The 15,092-nt window shown below is 38.9% G+C and overlaps 1 protein-coding gene across 1 annotated transcript in view; it reads left to right on the forward strand.

Annotated features, from left to right (window-relative positions):
- Positions 1–15,092, forward strand: part of LOC149806229 (palmitoyltransferase ZDHHC6-like) — a 67,999-nt gene that overhangs the window by 15,122 nt on the left and 37,785 nt on the right. Inside the window, exon 4 of the mRNA XM_089951182.1 lies at positions 12,813–12,944. Coding sequence (XP_089807308.1) covers positions 12,813–12,944 — 132 coding nt within the window. The remainder of the gene's footprint in view (positions 1–12,812; positions 12,945–15,092) is intronic.

Genomic DNA, 15,092 nt, shown 5'->3' on the forward strand with positions numbered 1-15,092 from the left:
CTGAATGTATTATATGGATATATTCACCAGGACAACCCACACACTGACTGTATTATATGGATATCCATTCCAGGACAACCCACACACTGAATGTATTATATGGACATATTGACCAGGACAACCCACACACTGAATGTATTATATGGATATCCATTCCAGGACAACCCACACACTGAATGTATTATATGGATATCCTGACCAGGACAACCCACATACTGAATGTATTATATGGATATCTAGACCAGGACAACCCACACACTGAATCTATTATATGGATATCCATTCCAGGACAACCCACACACTGAATGTATTATATGGATATCCTGATCGTGACAACCCCCACACTGAATGTATTATATGGATATCCCGACCAGGACAACCCACACACTGAATGAATTATATGGATATCCCAACCAGGACAACCCACACACTGAATGTATTATTTGGATATATTGAACAGGAAAACCCACACACTGAATGTATTATATGGATATCCTGATCCTGACAACCCATGCACTGAATGTATTATATGGATATCCCGAACAGGACAACCCACACACTGAATGTATTATATGGATATCCTGACCAGGACAACCCACACACTGATTGTACTATATGGATATCCAAGCCAGGACAACCCACACACTGAATGTATTATATGGATATCCTGACCAGGACAACCCACACACTGAATGTATTATATGGATATACTGACCAGGACAACCCACACACTGAATGTATTATATGGATATACTGACCAGGACAACCCACACACTGAATGTATTTATATGGATATCCTGACCAGGACAACCCACACACTGAATGTATTATATGGATATACCGACCAGGACAACCCACACACTGAATGTATTTATATGGATATCCTGACCAGGACAACCCACACACTGAATGTATTATATGGATATCCTGATCAGGACAACCCACACACTGAATGTATTATAATGATATCTAAACCAAGACAACCCACACACTGAATGTATTATATGGATATCCCAACCAGGACAACCCACACACTGAATGTATTATATGGATATCCTGACCAGGACAACCCACACATTGAATGTTTTATATGGATATCCCGACCAGGACAACCCACACACTGAATGTATTATATGGATATCCAGGCCAGAACAACCCACACACTGAATGTATTATATGGATATCCTGACCAGGACAACCCACACACTGAATGTATTATATGGATATCCTGACCAGGACAACCCACACACTGAATGTATTATATGGATATCCCGACCAGGACAACCCACACACTGAATGAATTATATGGATATCCCAACCAGGACAACCCACACACTGAATGTATTATATGGATATCCTGACCATGGCAACACCCGCAATGAATGTATTATATGGATATCCTGATCCTGACAACCCACACACATAATGTGTCATATGGATATCCTGATCCTGACAACCCCCACACTGAATGTATTATATGGATATCCTGCCCAGGACAACACACACACTGAATGTATTATATGGATATCCTGACCAGGACAACCCACACACTGAATGTATTATATGGATATCCTGATCCTGACAACCCACACACTGAATGTATTATATGGATATCCTGATCCTGACAACCCACACACTGAATGTATTATATGGATATCATTGGAATGTATTATATGGATATCCTGACCAGGACAACCCACACACTGAATGTATTATATGGATATTCCAACCAGGAAAACCCACACACTGAATGTATTTTATGGATATCCCAACCAGGACAACGCCCACACTGAATGTATTATATGGATATCCCGACCAGGACAACCCACAAACTGAATGTATTATATGGATATATAGGCCAGGACAACCCACACACTGAATGTATTATATGAATATCCTGACCAGGACAACCCCCACACTGAATGTATTATATGGATATCCAGGCCAGGACAACCCACATGCTGAATGTATTATATGGATATCCTGATCAGGACAACCCACGCACTGAATGTATTATATGGATATCTAGACCAAGACAATCCACACACTGAATGTATTATATGGATATCCCAACCGGGACAACCCCCACACTGAATGTATTATATGGATATCCCGACCAGGACAACCCACACACTGAATGTATTATATGGATATCCAGGCCAGGACAACCCACACACTGAATGTATTATATGGATATCCATTCCAGGACAACCCACACACTGAATGTATTATATGGATATCCAGGCCAGGACAACCCACATGCTGAATGTATTATATGGATATCCTGATCAGGACAACCCACACACTGAATGTATTATATGGATATCTAGACCAAGACAACCCACACACTGAACGCAGGGATCGTCCTGGGCTTCGCCAATGTCGCAAATTGTGATTTTTTTTCCTTATTGACGACAAAAATATCCCATCTGGCGATTTTTTTGGTGACAGACTTTTTGGTTATTTAATTTGTACATACAATCATGGATTTGGACTGGATAAATTAAAAGGGAGAATGAAAGGAAGCCACAAACTTGACTAAGCAATGCATTGGAATCAATCTGTTACACAAACGATCCTTTGTTCGTATTGACAACCCCATCTTTACAGTGCTGCTTATGCTGACATCTGAGCGGAGTACTGTATGCTTTGTTACAGTCAATCATGCTACCGAACTATACCTACAACTGACCGACTTCTGAAGACACGAATAGAACAGATACAATTAATTTAATGGCTAATCCTTCTGCTGTTTTTTTTTTTTTTACATATACCAATACAGTAGTTTTGTTGAACCTTCATAGAAAATTGATAACCTTTGAAGTACCGACTACTGAGTATAAATGCAAAGCAAATGGAAAAAATCTCAATCACAATTATATCTGTTGCCAGTACAGCATTTTACTTATTGATCTTTTCCTATTGCCACCAGTCCGTGTTACGGCTGCAGAGACTTAAACTCTGCAACAAGAAATAGCAAAAAAAAAAAAAACAGTTTTGCATAATTAATAATAATTATTTATTTCTCAAAATACAGGAGTGAAAGAATCCCTAAATTGGGTGTGAATTTATGCTTATATATACGGTCCAATATTGCCAGGTGTTGACTCGTGTAAGTTTCATTCGTGGGAATGGAGATCCTATTTTGCTTGTCGAGAAAATTTAAACAGCATTCAGTGATCATTCTTGGGATTTAGGAAGCAATTCACTACAAGCTTTGTGAAGCTAGCCATGGGGGAGTGCTGCTGAGAGACTACTGGTGTCACCTGTCAGCACTGTAGACTGTGAACATGGATTCAGTAAGATGAACCTCATAAAAACTGACATCAGAAATAAACTCTGCATCTCATCTGTCGAGAATTTAATAAGAATCAGCATGTACAGATGTGAAAAATTAGACTTTGAAACTGCATTCAACAAGTGGGCAGCCCTAAAATCACAACGGATCTTCATGTAACACTTTGTAACAATTTGTTAATGCTTGTTGTAATTAGAGTATTAACTAACCCATCTTTTGTAATTTTCATTGCCTGTTATATTAATAGACTAAATTAACACTTGAAAAAAATGTACACTACTTGTTCTGGCGACACTTTTTGAAAATTGGCTACAGAATATTGAGGTTGGCGATTTTTTTGGCGACAGCTTTTTAAAAGCCAGGACCATCCCTGGAATGTATTATATGGATATCCCGACCAGGACAACCCACTCACTGAATGTATTATATGGATATCCATTCCAGGACAACCCACACACTGAATGTATTATATGGATATCCTGACCAGGACAACCCACACATTGAATGTTTTATATGGATATCCCGACCAGGACAACCCACACACTGAATGTATTATATGGATATCCTGACCAGGACAACCCACACATTGAATGTTTTATATGGATATCCCAACCAGGACAACCCACACACTGAATGTATTATATGGATATCCAGGCCAGAACAACCCACACACAATGTATTATATGGATATCCTGACCAGGACAACCCACACACTGAATGTATTATATGGATATCCAGGCAAGGACAACCCACAATCTGAATGTATTATATGGATATCCTGACCAGGACAACCCACACACTGAATGTATTTTATGGATATCCTGACCAGGACAACCCAAACACTGTATGTATTATATGGATATCTAGACCAGGACAACCTGCACACTTAATGTATTATATGGATATCCTGACCATGGCAACACCCGCAATAAATGCATTATATGGATATCCTGATCCTGACAACCCCCACACTGAATGTATTATATGGATATCCTGCCCAGGACAACACACACACAGAATATATTATATGGATATCCTGACCAGGACAAACCACACGCTGAATGTATTATATGGATGTCCTGACCAGGACAACCCAAACACTGAATGTATTATATGGATATCCTGATCCTGACAAGCCCCCACACTGAATGTATTATATGGATATCCATTCCAGGACAACACACACACGGAATGTATTATATGGATATCCTGACCAGGACAAACCATACGCTGAATGTATGATATGGATATATTCACCAGGACAACCCACACATTGAATGTATTATATGGATATCCATTCCAGGACAACCGACACACTGAATGTATTATATGGATATCCTGATCCTGACAACCCCCACACTGAATGTATTATATGGATATCCTGCCCAGGACAACACACACACGGAATGTATTATATGGATATCCTGACCAGGACAAACCACACGCTGAATGTATTATATGGATATATTCACCAGGACAACCCACACACTGAATGTATTATATGGATATATTGACCAGGACAACCCACACACTGAATGTATTATATGGATATATTGACCAGGACAACCCACACACTGAATGTATTGTATGGATGTCCTGACCAGGACAACCCAAACACTGAATGTATTATATGGATATCTAGACCAGGACAACCTTCACACTGAATGTATTATATGGATATCCTGACCATGGCAACACCCGCAGTGAATGTATTATATGGATATCCTGATCCTGACAACCCACACACAGAATATATTTTATGGATATCCTGATCCTGACAACCCCCACACTGAATGTATTATATGGATATCCTGCCCAGGACAACAAACACATGGAATGTATTATATGGATATCCTAACCAGGACAAACCACACGCTGAATGTATTATATGGATATATTCACCAGGACAACCCACACACTGAATGTATTATATGGATATCCATTCCAGGACAACCCACACACTGAATGTATTATATGGATATGTTGACCAGGACAACCCACACACTGAATATATTATATGGATATCCTGATTCTGACAGCCCACACAGAATGTATGATATGGATATCCATTCCAGGATAACCCACACACTGAATGTATTATATGGATATCTAGACGAGGACATCCCACACTGAATGTATTAGATGGATATCCTGATCCTGACAACCCCCACAATGAATGTATTATATGGATATCCTGACCAGGACAACCCACACACTGAATGTATTATATGGATATCATGATCCTGACAACCCCCACACTGAATGTATTATATAGATATCCTGCCCAGGACAACACACTCACGGAATGTATTATATGGATATCCTGACCAGGACAAACCATACGCTGAATGTATGATATGGATATATTCACCAGGACAACCCACACACTGAATGTATTATATGGATATCCATTCCAGGACAACCCACACACTGAATGTATTATATGGATATCCTGATCTGACAGTCCACACAGAATGTATGATATGGATATCCATTCCAGGATAACCCACACACTGAATGTATTATATGGATATCTAGACCAGGACATCCCACACTGAATGTATTAGATGGATATCCTGATCCTGACAACCCCCACACTGAATGTATTATATGGATATCTAGACCAGGACAACCCACACACTGAATGTATTATATGGATATCCTGACCAGGACAACCCACACACTGAATGTATTATATGGATATCCCAACCAGGACAACCCACACACTGAATGTATTATATGGATATCCATTCCAGGACATCCCACACACTGAATGTATTATATGGATATATTGACCAGGACAACCCACATACTGAATGTATTATATGGATATCCTGATCCTGACAGCCCACACAGAATGTATGATATGGATATCCATTCCAGGATAACCCACACACTGAATGTATTATATGGATATCTAGACGAGGACATCCCACACTGAATGTATTAGATGGATATCCTGATCCTGACAACCCCCACAATGAATGTATTATATGGATATTCTGACCAGGACAACCCACACACTGAATGTATTATATGGATATCCTGACCAGGACAACCCACACACTGAATGTATTATATGGATATCCTGATCCTGACAACCCACACACTGAATGTATTATATGGATATCCTGACCAGGACATCCCACACACTGAATGTATTATATGGATATCCTGGTCAGGACAACCCACACACTGAACATATTTTATGGATATCCCGACCAGGACAACCCATGCACTGAATGTATTATATGGATATCCTGACCAGGACAACCCACACACTGAATATCCTGACAATGACAGATCAGAAAAATTCCCAGCAGACTCAAGGTCTGACCAATTCTGTCAAGGAGGGAACAAGAATTGTATCTCCATCTGTCCGTCATCCATCAGATTTGCCAGCTATGATGATTAAACTTGTTACAGTTTACAACCATCTGGAATCACAAACTGTCCAACATCATTTCCCCATTACCAGGTCCTGAGGCTTGGTCCGTTGACACATGTTCTCTCAGTTTGTATGGTCCATGATCCTTTGCCTTAGTTCCTTTGATTATACAGAATGGCAGGGCTGAAAGTGCAAAATAACTCTGATGGCCTCTCTCTGCTGGGACAAATTCTAGGCCAATGATCTTCTCAATTCAGTAATCTTCCCAGGAAGATCCCAATGGCCTCTCTATGCTGGGACATATTCTAGGCCAATGATCTTCTCAATTCAGTAATCTTCCCAGGAATATCCCAATGGCCTCTCTATGCTGGGACATATTCTAGGCCATTGATCTTCTCAGTTCAGTAATCTTCCCAGGAAGATCCCAATGGCATCTCTGTGATGGGACATATTCAAGGCCAATGATCTTCTCAATCCAGCAATCTACCCAGGAAGATCCCAGCCAGGCCAAATCTTTTCAAACAGCCTAGGATTGGATCCACGTATTTCATCCTTGCCTGGACCGTTTTCTCCCACTTAACTCTTGTCCAGAAAGCCTTGCAGCAGAAATTGTTCAACCATTCAGTCATGGAAAGAATTGCATGAACTAGGAGGCCCTCAACTTTAAAGTGTTATGAAGGGAAGTGGCATGTTTTCAGGGACTGGTGCAAAGTCAGAAACATCGTCCCTTTGAGTGCCACTGTCCCACAAGTATTTTTTTTCTTCTTTGGTTGTTCAAGTAGAAAACATTTGGCTCTGATTACTAATTATGGCACATTTCCGTCATCATGGCAGGGAGGACCTTGGTCATAACAAAGACATTTCTGATTTATTGTCCAAGTGCATCAGCCTAAATCACTCACTGTTTTCCTAGTTGGAATATTTCCTGGGTTCTGATTTGGCTGAATCAAAACAAATTTGAGCTTGTAGCCAGGACTGTGCTGAGGCTCTTTACATACAAAACCTGTTTTCTGATAGTGTTCACATCAACATGCAGAGTCAGTGAATTACATCCCCATTCTGTTTGTGTTGACCCAGCCTGCCATCAGTTTGTCAGATGGCTTGGCAGTCCTTATGATTCTTCACCAGGAATTGGTTGACGTCAGTGGGAAATCATAACCATCATATGACCTCTCTTCTGTATTGATACAACCCAAGAGGCTTTTGAAAAGGACCCAGTATGTGTACTCAGACTTTATCTGAAACCAGTTGTGGAGCTTACCTTTTTTTTCCAGTTAAACCTTGGAAAAGAACATAAATCCCATAAGCCATTTCATTATTGGTGAAGTGGGCAATAAACATAGCATAATCTGTCATAGTACTAAAACAGAGTAGCCTCAATGAAAATCTCTGCTAATGAGATAAGAATAATCTCTGCAAGCCATGAAAATCTCTGCTCATGAGATGAGATCAATCTCTGCAAGCCATGAAAATCTCTGCTCATGAGATAAGATCAATCTCTGCAAGCCATGAAAATCTCTGCTCATGAGATAAGATCAATCTCTGCAAGCCATGAAAATCTCTGCTCATGAGATAAGATAAATCTCTGCAAGCCATGAAAATCTCTGCTCATGAGATAAGATAAATCTCTGCAAGCCATGAAAATCTCTGTTCATGAGATAAGATAAATCTCTGCAAGCCATGAAAATCTCTGCTCATGAGATAAGATAAATCTCTGCAAGCCATGAAAATCTCTGCTCATGAGATAAGATAAATCTCTGCAAGCCATGAAAATCTCTGCTCATGAGATAAGATAAATCTCTGCAAGCCATGAAAATCTCTGCTAATGCGATAAGATCAATCTCTGCAAGCCATGTACAGGTACCCTTATACTGCAGCAGTAAGCTCTGTATATAGTAGCACCAGTTTCAGTTGCACAAGTGTCTACCAAACCCAGATGGGCACTCTGTGCAGCTTTCACTGGATTCACCTGGAAATTGTATGTGGTAAGAAGATCTCATTATTTCTTCTTCCCAGACATAAGCACATTGCCTCTGGTTGTGCTGCTCACAAATTGGGAGAGTGGGTAAAAATTCATATTGGGAATCCAAGCTTCTGCCCTAAGAGGTTAATCAAGGTATAGGTAGGGTGTTTAACATTCCCTGTGTCTATTACTTATTCTCCTAATTTTAATGTATCTTGGAACATATTTGATGGAGAAAGCAAATTTTTAAGTAAATTATGTTTCACAGAGAATTCTTACCTGATCACATCACTTTCATACCCTCCCATCTTCCCCGCAGTGCAAGCATCCGTTTACATGATGTTCTGTTCAGCTTAAAACTGGTGCCACCTGTAGGTGACATAGGGAGGTAATGGGCAAGAGTTATTGCCCTTAGTCTATATCGTATAGACAGAAAAGATGAGTTTTTATTTTTTTTATCTTTGGGAGGGCTGTATTTGGTAGGTACTTTGGTTTATATTCCTAATGTTAATGTGCTTGGGTAAGTATTGTAGGAGAAAATAATTTATTGAAAAATTTTGCTTTTTGTCCTGTAAATGTTAAATGTGGTATTTATTCCAGTACATTTGGCTAATTGACTGCTAAATGTAATCTGCATTACAACACATTTGGCCAGTATAACTGCTAAATGATTTGAAATATATTTAGTTCATGGATACTGACATACATAACCATGTCTAGTTAATCAGTAAATCATTATCCATGTGAAAAAAATTAGCATGATGACTTTGTAGAGCATAAATTATGCTTTGGCTTCATTGAATATTTTTATTGATGCTAAATACATGCAGATTTATTATTATTTGGCTTATATAATGTTTAATTTAGTATTTCTAAAATAATTGGCCACATAATTTTTCCTATGATTTTTGTCTTACATGAATAGTGAGATGCAAGTATTGGGATCAACATCATCCATTTCAAATATTTTTCATACCGCAGTTTGCAGGGAGAGCCTTTAAGAGTTTTATATTAGTGAAAAGGGTAACATTTAAAGGTTTATATGCAAGAAAAGGATAACATTTAAAGGTTTATATGAAAGAAAAGGGTAGCATTGTTAAAAGGTTTATAATGTGTAAAAGATGATAATATTATTCATTTTTTAAAAGATGGTAAGTGTTAAAAAGTTTATATGTGTGAATTTTTGTGCAACTGGCCAGATAAATGTGGTAATTCAGGGGCTTAGGAATGATTTGGAAAGTTGGCCAGATAAATGTGGTAATTCAGGGGCTTAGGAATGATTTGGAAAGTTGGCCAGATAAATGTGGTAACTCGGAGGCCTAGGAATGATTTGGAAAGTTGGCCAGATAAATGTGGTAATTCAGGGGCTTAGGAATGATTTGGAAAGTTGGCTAGATAAATGTGGTAATTCAGGGGCTTAGGAATGATTTGGAAAGTTGGCCAGATAAATGTGGTAATTCAGGAGCTTAGGAATGATTTGGAAAGTTGGCCAGATAAATGTGGTAACTCAGAGGCCTAGGAATGATTTGGAAAGTTGGCCAGATAAATGTGGTAATTCAGGGGCTTAGGAATGATTTGGAAAGTTGGCTAGATAAATGTGGTAATTCCGGGGCTTAGGAATGTTTTGGAAAGTTGGCCAGATAAATGTGGTAATTCAGGGGCTTAGGAATGATTTAGAAAGTTGGCCAGATAAATGTGGTAATTCAGGGGCCTAGGAATGATAATGATTTGGAAAGTTGGCCAGATAAATATGGTAATTCAGGGGCTTAGGAATGATTTGGAAAGTTGGCCAGATAAATGTGGTAATTCGGGGGCCTAGGAATGATTTGGAAAGTTGGCCAGATAAATGTGGTAATTCAGGGGCTTAGGACTGATTTGGAAAGTTGGCCAGATAAATGTGGTAATTCAGGTGCTTAGGAATGATTTGGAAAGTTGGCCAGATAAATGTGGTAATTCAGGGGCTTAGGAATGATTTGGAAAGTTGGCCAGATAAATGTGATAACTATGGGGCTTAGGACTGATGTGGAAAGTTGGCCAGATAAATGTAATTCAGGGGCCTAGGAATGATTTGGAAAGTTGGCCAGATAAATCTGGTAATTTAGGGGTTTAGGAATGATTTGGAAAGTTGGCCAGATAAATGTGGTAATTCAGGGGCTTAGGAATGATTTGGAAAGTTGGCCAGATAAATGTGGTAATTCAGGTGCTTAGGAATGATTTGGAAAGTTGGCCAGATAAATATGGTAATTCAGGGGCCTAGGAATGATAATGATTTGGAAAGTTGGCCAGATAAATATGGTAATTCAGGAGCTTAGGAATGATTTGGAAAGTTGGCCAGATAAATGTGGTAATTCAGGTGCTTAGGAATGATTTGGAAAGTTGACCAGATAAATGTGATAACTCTGGGGCTTAGGACTGATGTGGAAAGTTGGCCAGATAAATGTAATTCAGGGGCCTAGGAATGATTTGGAAAGTTGGCCAGATAAATGTGGTAATTCAGGGACTTAGGAATGATTTGGAAAGTTGGCCAGATAAATGTGGTAATTCAGGGGCCTAGGAATGATAATGATTTGGAAAGTTGGCCAGATAAATATGGTAATTCAGGGGCTTAGGAATGATTTGGAAAGTTGGCCAGATAAATGTGGTAATTCGGGGGCTTAGGAATGATTTGGAAAGTTCTCCAGATAAATGTGATAATTCAGGGGCTTAGGAATGATTTGGAAAGTTGGCCAGATAAATATGGTAAATCAGGTGCTTAGGAATGATTTGGAAAGTTGGCCAGATAAATGTGGTAGTGGTAACTTAGGGGCCTAGGAATGATTTAGAAAGTTGGCCAGATAAATGTGGTAATTCAGGGGCCTAGGAATGATTTAGAAAGTATGCCAGATAAATGTGGTAATTCAGGGGCCTAGGAATGATTTAGAAAGTTGGCCAGATAAATATGGTAATTCAGGGGCCTAGGAAATGATTTAGAAAGTACGCCAGATAAATGTGGTAATTCAGGGGCTTAGGAATGATTTGGAAAGTTGTTTTAAAGGTGTATCATCACATGAGTACAGCTACCATGTAGATGCCATCAACATGTATAAATTTGTAGTTGCCATCAACATGTATAAATTTGTAGATGCCATCAGCATGTATAATTTTGTAGTTGCCATCAATATGTATAAATTTGTAGATGCCATCAGCATGTATAATTTTGTAGTTGCCATCGATATGTATAAATTTGTAGATGCCATCAACATGTATAATTTTGCAGTTGCCATCGATATGTATAAATTTGTAGTTGCCATCAACATGTATAAATCTGTAGTTGTCATCAATATGCATAAATTTGCCAAAAGGTTTGAACTATAAATATGGAAGTTATTGTAATGTTGAGTATATGGCTTCATTGTGATTTTCTTCTGACCTAGAGCTTCCTTTCTTCTGTGTAAAACCAGTGATAAAAAGTACCTTGCAGTAATATTGTACACAGCATAAACCATTAATATCATACACAGCATACACCAGTAATATTGTACACAGCATACACCAGTAATATTGTACACAGCATACACCATTAATATTGTACACAGCATGCACCATTAATATTGTACACAGCATACACCAATACTATTGTACACAGCATACACCAGTAATATTGTACACAGCATACACCATTAATATTGTACACAGCATACACCAGTAATATTGTACACAGCATACACCAATACTATTGTACACAGCATACACCAGTAATATTGTACACACCATACACCAGTTGTTGTAGTTCTAGGGTTTAACGCCATTTTTCAGCACAAGATAGGCTATACATTGTGGCCAGTATAACTGGTAGAGGAAGAACCCTGGAAATCCCAGGGAAGAACCACCGACCCACGAGAAGCTACAGGCAGGCTTTCCCACTTACCTACACTAGCCAAGCCTCGGACTCGAACCACGCAGACAGAGGTGAGATGGCAGTGATCCGGAACAGTGAGTGCTTTAGACCACTCGGCCACTCAGGGCCCTGCATACACCAGTAATATTCTACACATCATACACCAGTAATATTCTACACAGCATACACCATTAGTACAAGACGATCCATTTAATATTAAATCCTCTTTATGCTGGTATCCTGAAAAATGTGATACTGGATTTCCAATTTTTATTTTCTTTTTCAGCAATGGTATATCATGTCAGATCAAAACTACCCAATTGTGTACCTGGGAATCTGGGAGTTTATTATGTGCATGTTTGCCATTGGTCTGGCATTTGGGGTGATCATCGCTGTTGGCATGCTTTTCTTCATTCAGGTAACTAGGATGCCTCAGGCACTTCTCAACAGCTGCTTCTTACAGTCTTTTTGCTGTACTCACATATATAAGTTGGGTGGGTTCTTAGAGACTTTCTGCTGTACTCACATGTATAAGTTGGGTGGGTTCTTACAAACTTTCTGCTGTACTCACGTGTATAGGTTGGGCGGGTTCTTAGAGACTTTCTGCTGTACTCATCTGTTTAGGTTGGGTGGGTTCTTACAGACATTCTATTGTACTCACATGTATTGGTTGGGTGGGTTCTTACAAACTTTCTGCTGTACTCATATAAGTTGGGTGGGTTCTTACAGACTTTCTGTTGTACTCACATGTATAAGTTGGGTAGGTTCTTACAGACTTTCTGCTGTACTCACATATATAAGTTGGGTGGGCTTCTTACAGACTTTCTGCTGTATTCACATGTATAGATTGGGTGGGTTCTTACACACTTTCTGCTGTAGTCATGTGTATAGGTTGGGTGGGTTCTTACAGACATTCTACTGTACTCACACATATCGGTGGGGTGGGTTCTCACAAACGTTCTGCTGTACTCATATAAGTTGGGTGGGTTCTTACAGATGTTCTGTTGTACTCACATGTATAAGTTGGGTGGGTTCTTACAGACTTTCTGCTGTACTCACATATATAAGTTGGGTGGGCTTCTTACAGACTTTCTGCTGTATTCAAATGTATAAGTTGGGTGGGTTCTTACAGACTTTCTGCTGTACTCGCATATATAGGTTAGGTGGGTTCTTACAGACTTTCTCCAAACTCAGATATATATAAGTGGGCTTCTTACAGAATTTCTCCTGTACTCACATTGATATTTTTTTTGTAGGGTCCTTACAGACATTTCTGCACTCTCTTTTAAGGTTGGGTGGGTTTCTTACAGACTTTCTCCTGTACTAACATATATATGTTGGGTGGTTGGGTGGGCTTCATACAGAATTTCTCCAATGCTCACATATATATATACATACATATACATATATATATATATATATATATATATATATATATATATATATATATATAGGTTGAGTGGGGTTGGTAGTTTGCAAAGCTAATTGTAAGTTGTATCCACTTTCTTTAGAGAGTCCAGGTGGTCTGAGCACTGACCTTTAATGGTCACTGCCATCTCACCTGTCCGTGTTTGAGTCTCTGGCTTGTTAATTGTGGGTATATGAAAATAGCTACTTGTTGGTTGATCATTCTTAGGCTAAAGAGAACAGAAAGCTGAGAGGCAGAATCATCCATCTTGTACTTTGTTGCCACATTGCTATTTACAATTTGAACTGATGTTTAATTTTTTCCCTTATCTAGGTACTAAGTTGATGTAATTATTGATAGTGTGATATACCTATGGAGGGTAGTACATCATTCCTAATGCTTACATATAAAAGAGTGAGAATAGAAACAAGATAATTAAACTCTTACGAAACAAATGGTAAAAGTAATAGTAGTTGCTGTTTTCACTTTAATGCCATTGCACAGTGCAACATGGCTATGATTGAAACATTATTTGGCAACCCTATGTAAACTGTAGAAAACAACAAACAAATGTTTTTAGCTGTGCAATATTACATTAAGATGACTTAGAGATTTACTGAAATGGCTGAACTCACAACCATTGGTATCACAGGTAGTTCTTATTCATTGTTATGCTATGTATGTAAGCATATGCATATAGAGAGATAGTGCTAATAAGTTAATGCTTTCTACTGAATCCCCCAAATCATATGTTTGTAATTGGTTTATCTTGGTCTTGTTTCATATACAGCTGTACTTCATTATCCCGGTCTTTGTGTCCTACTGGGGTGGGTTTATCTTGGTCTTGTTTCATGCACTTCATTACCCAGGAATTCATGTCCTACTGGGTTGGGTTTATCTTGGTCTTGTTTCATGCACTTCATTACCCAGGAATTCATGTCCTACTGGGTTGGGTTTATCTTGGTCTTGTTTCATATACTTCATTATCCCGGTCTTTGTGTCCTACTGGGGTGGGTTTATCTTGGTCTTGTTTCATATACTTCATTACCCAGGTCTTCATGTCCTACTGGGTTGGGTTTATCTTGGTCTTGTTTCATATACTTCATTACCCAGGAATTCATGACCTACTGGGGTGGGTTTATCTTGGTCTTGTTTCAT

The sequence above is a fragment of the Sinohyriopsis cumingii genome, chromosome 2 (assembly GCF_028554795.1).
Source record: "Sinohyriopsis cumingii isolate HCF-2022 chromosome 2, ASM2855479v2, whole genome shotgun sequence".
Classification (NCBI taxonomy): Eukaryota; Metazoa; Mollusca; class Bivalvia; order Unionida; family Unionidae; genus Sinohyriopsis; species Sinohyriopsis cumingii.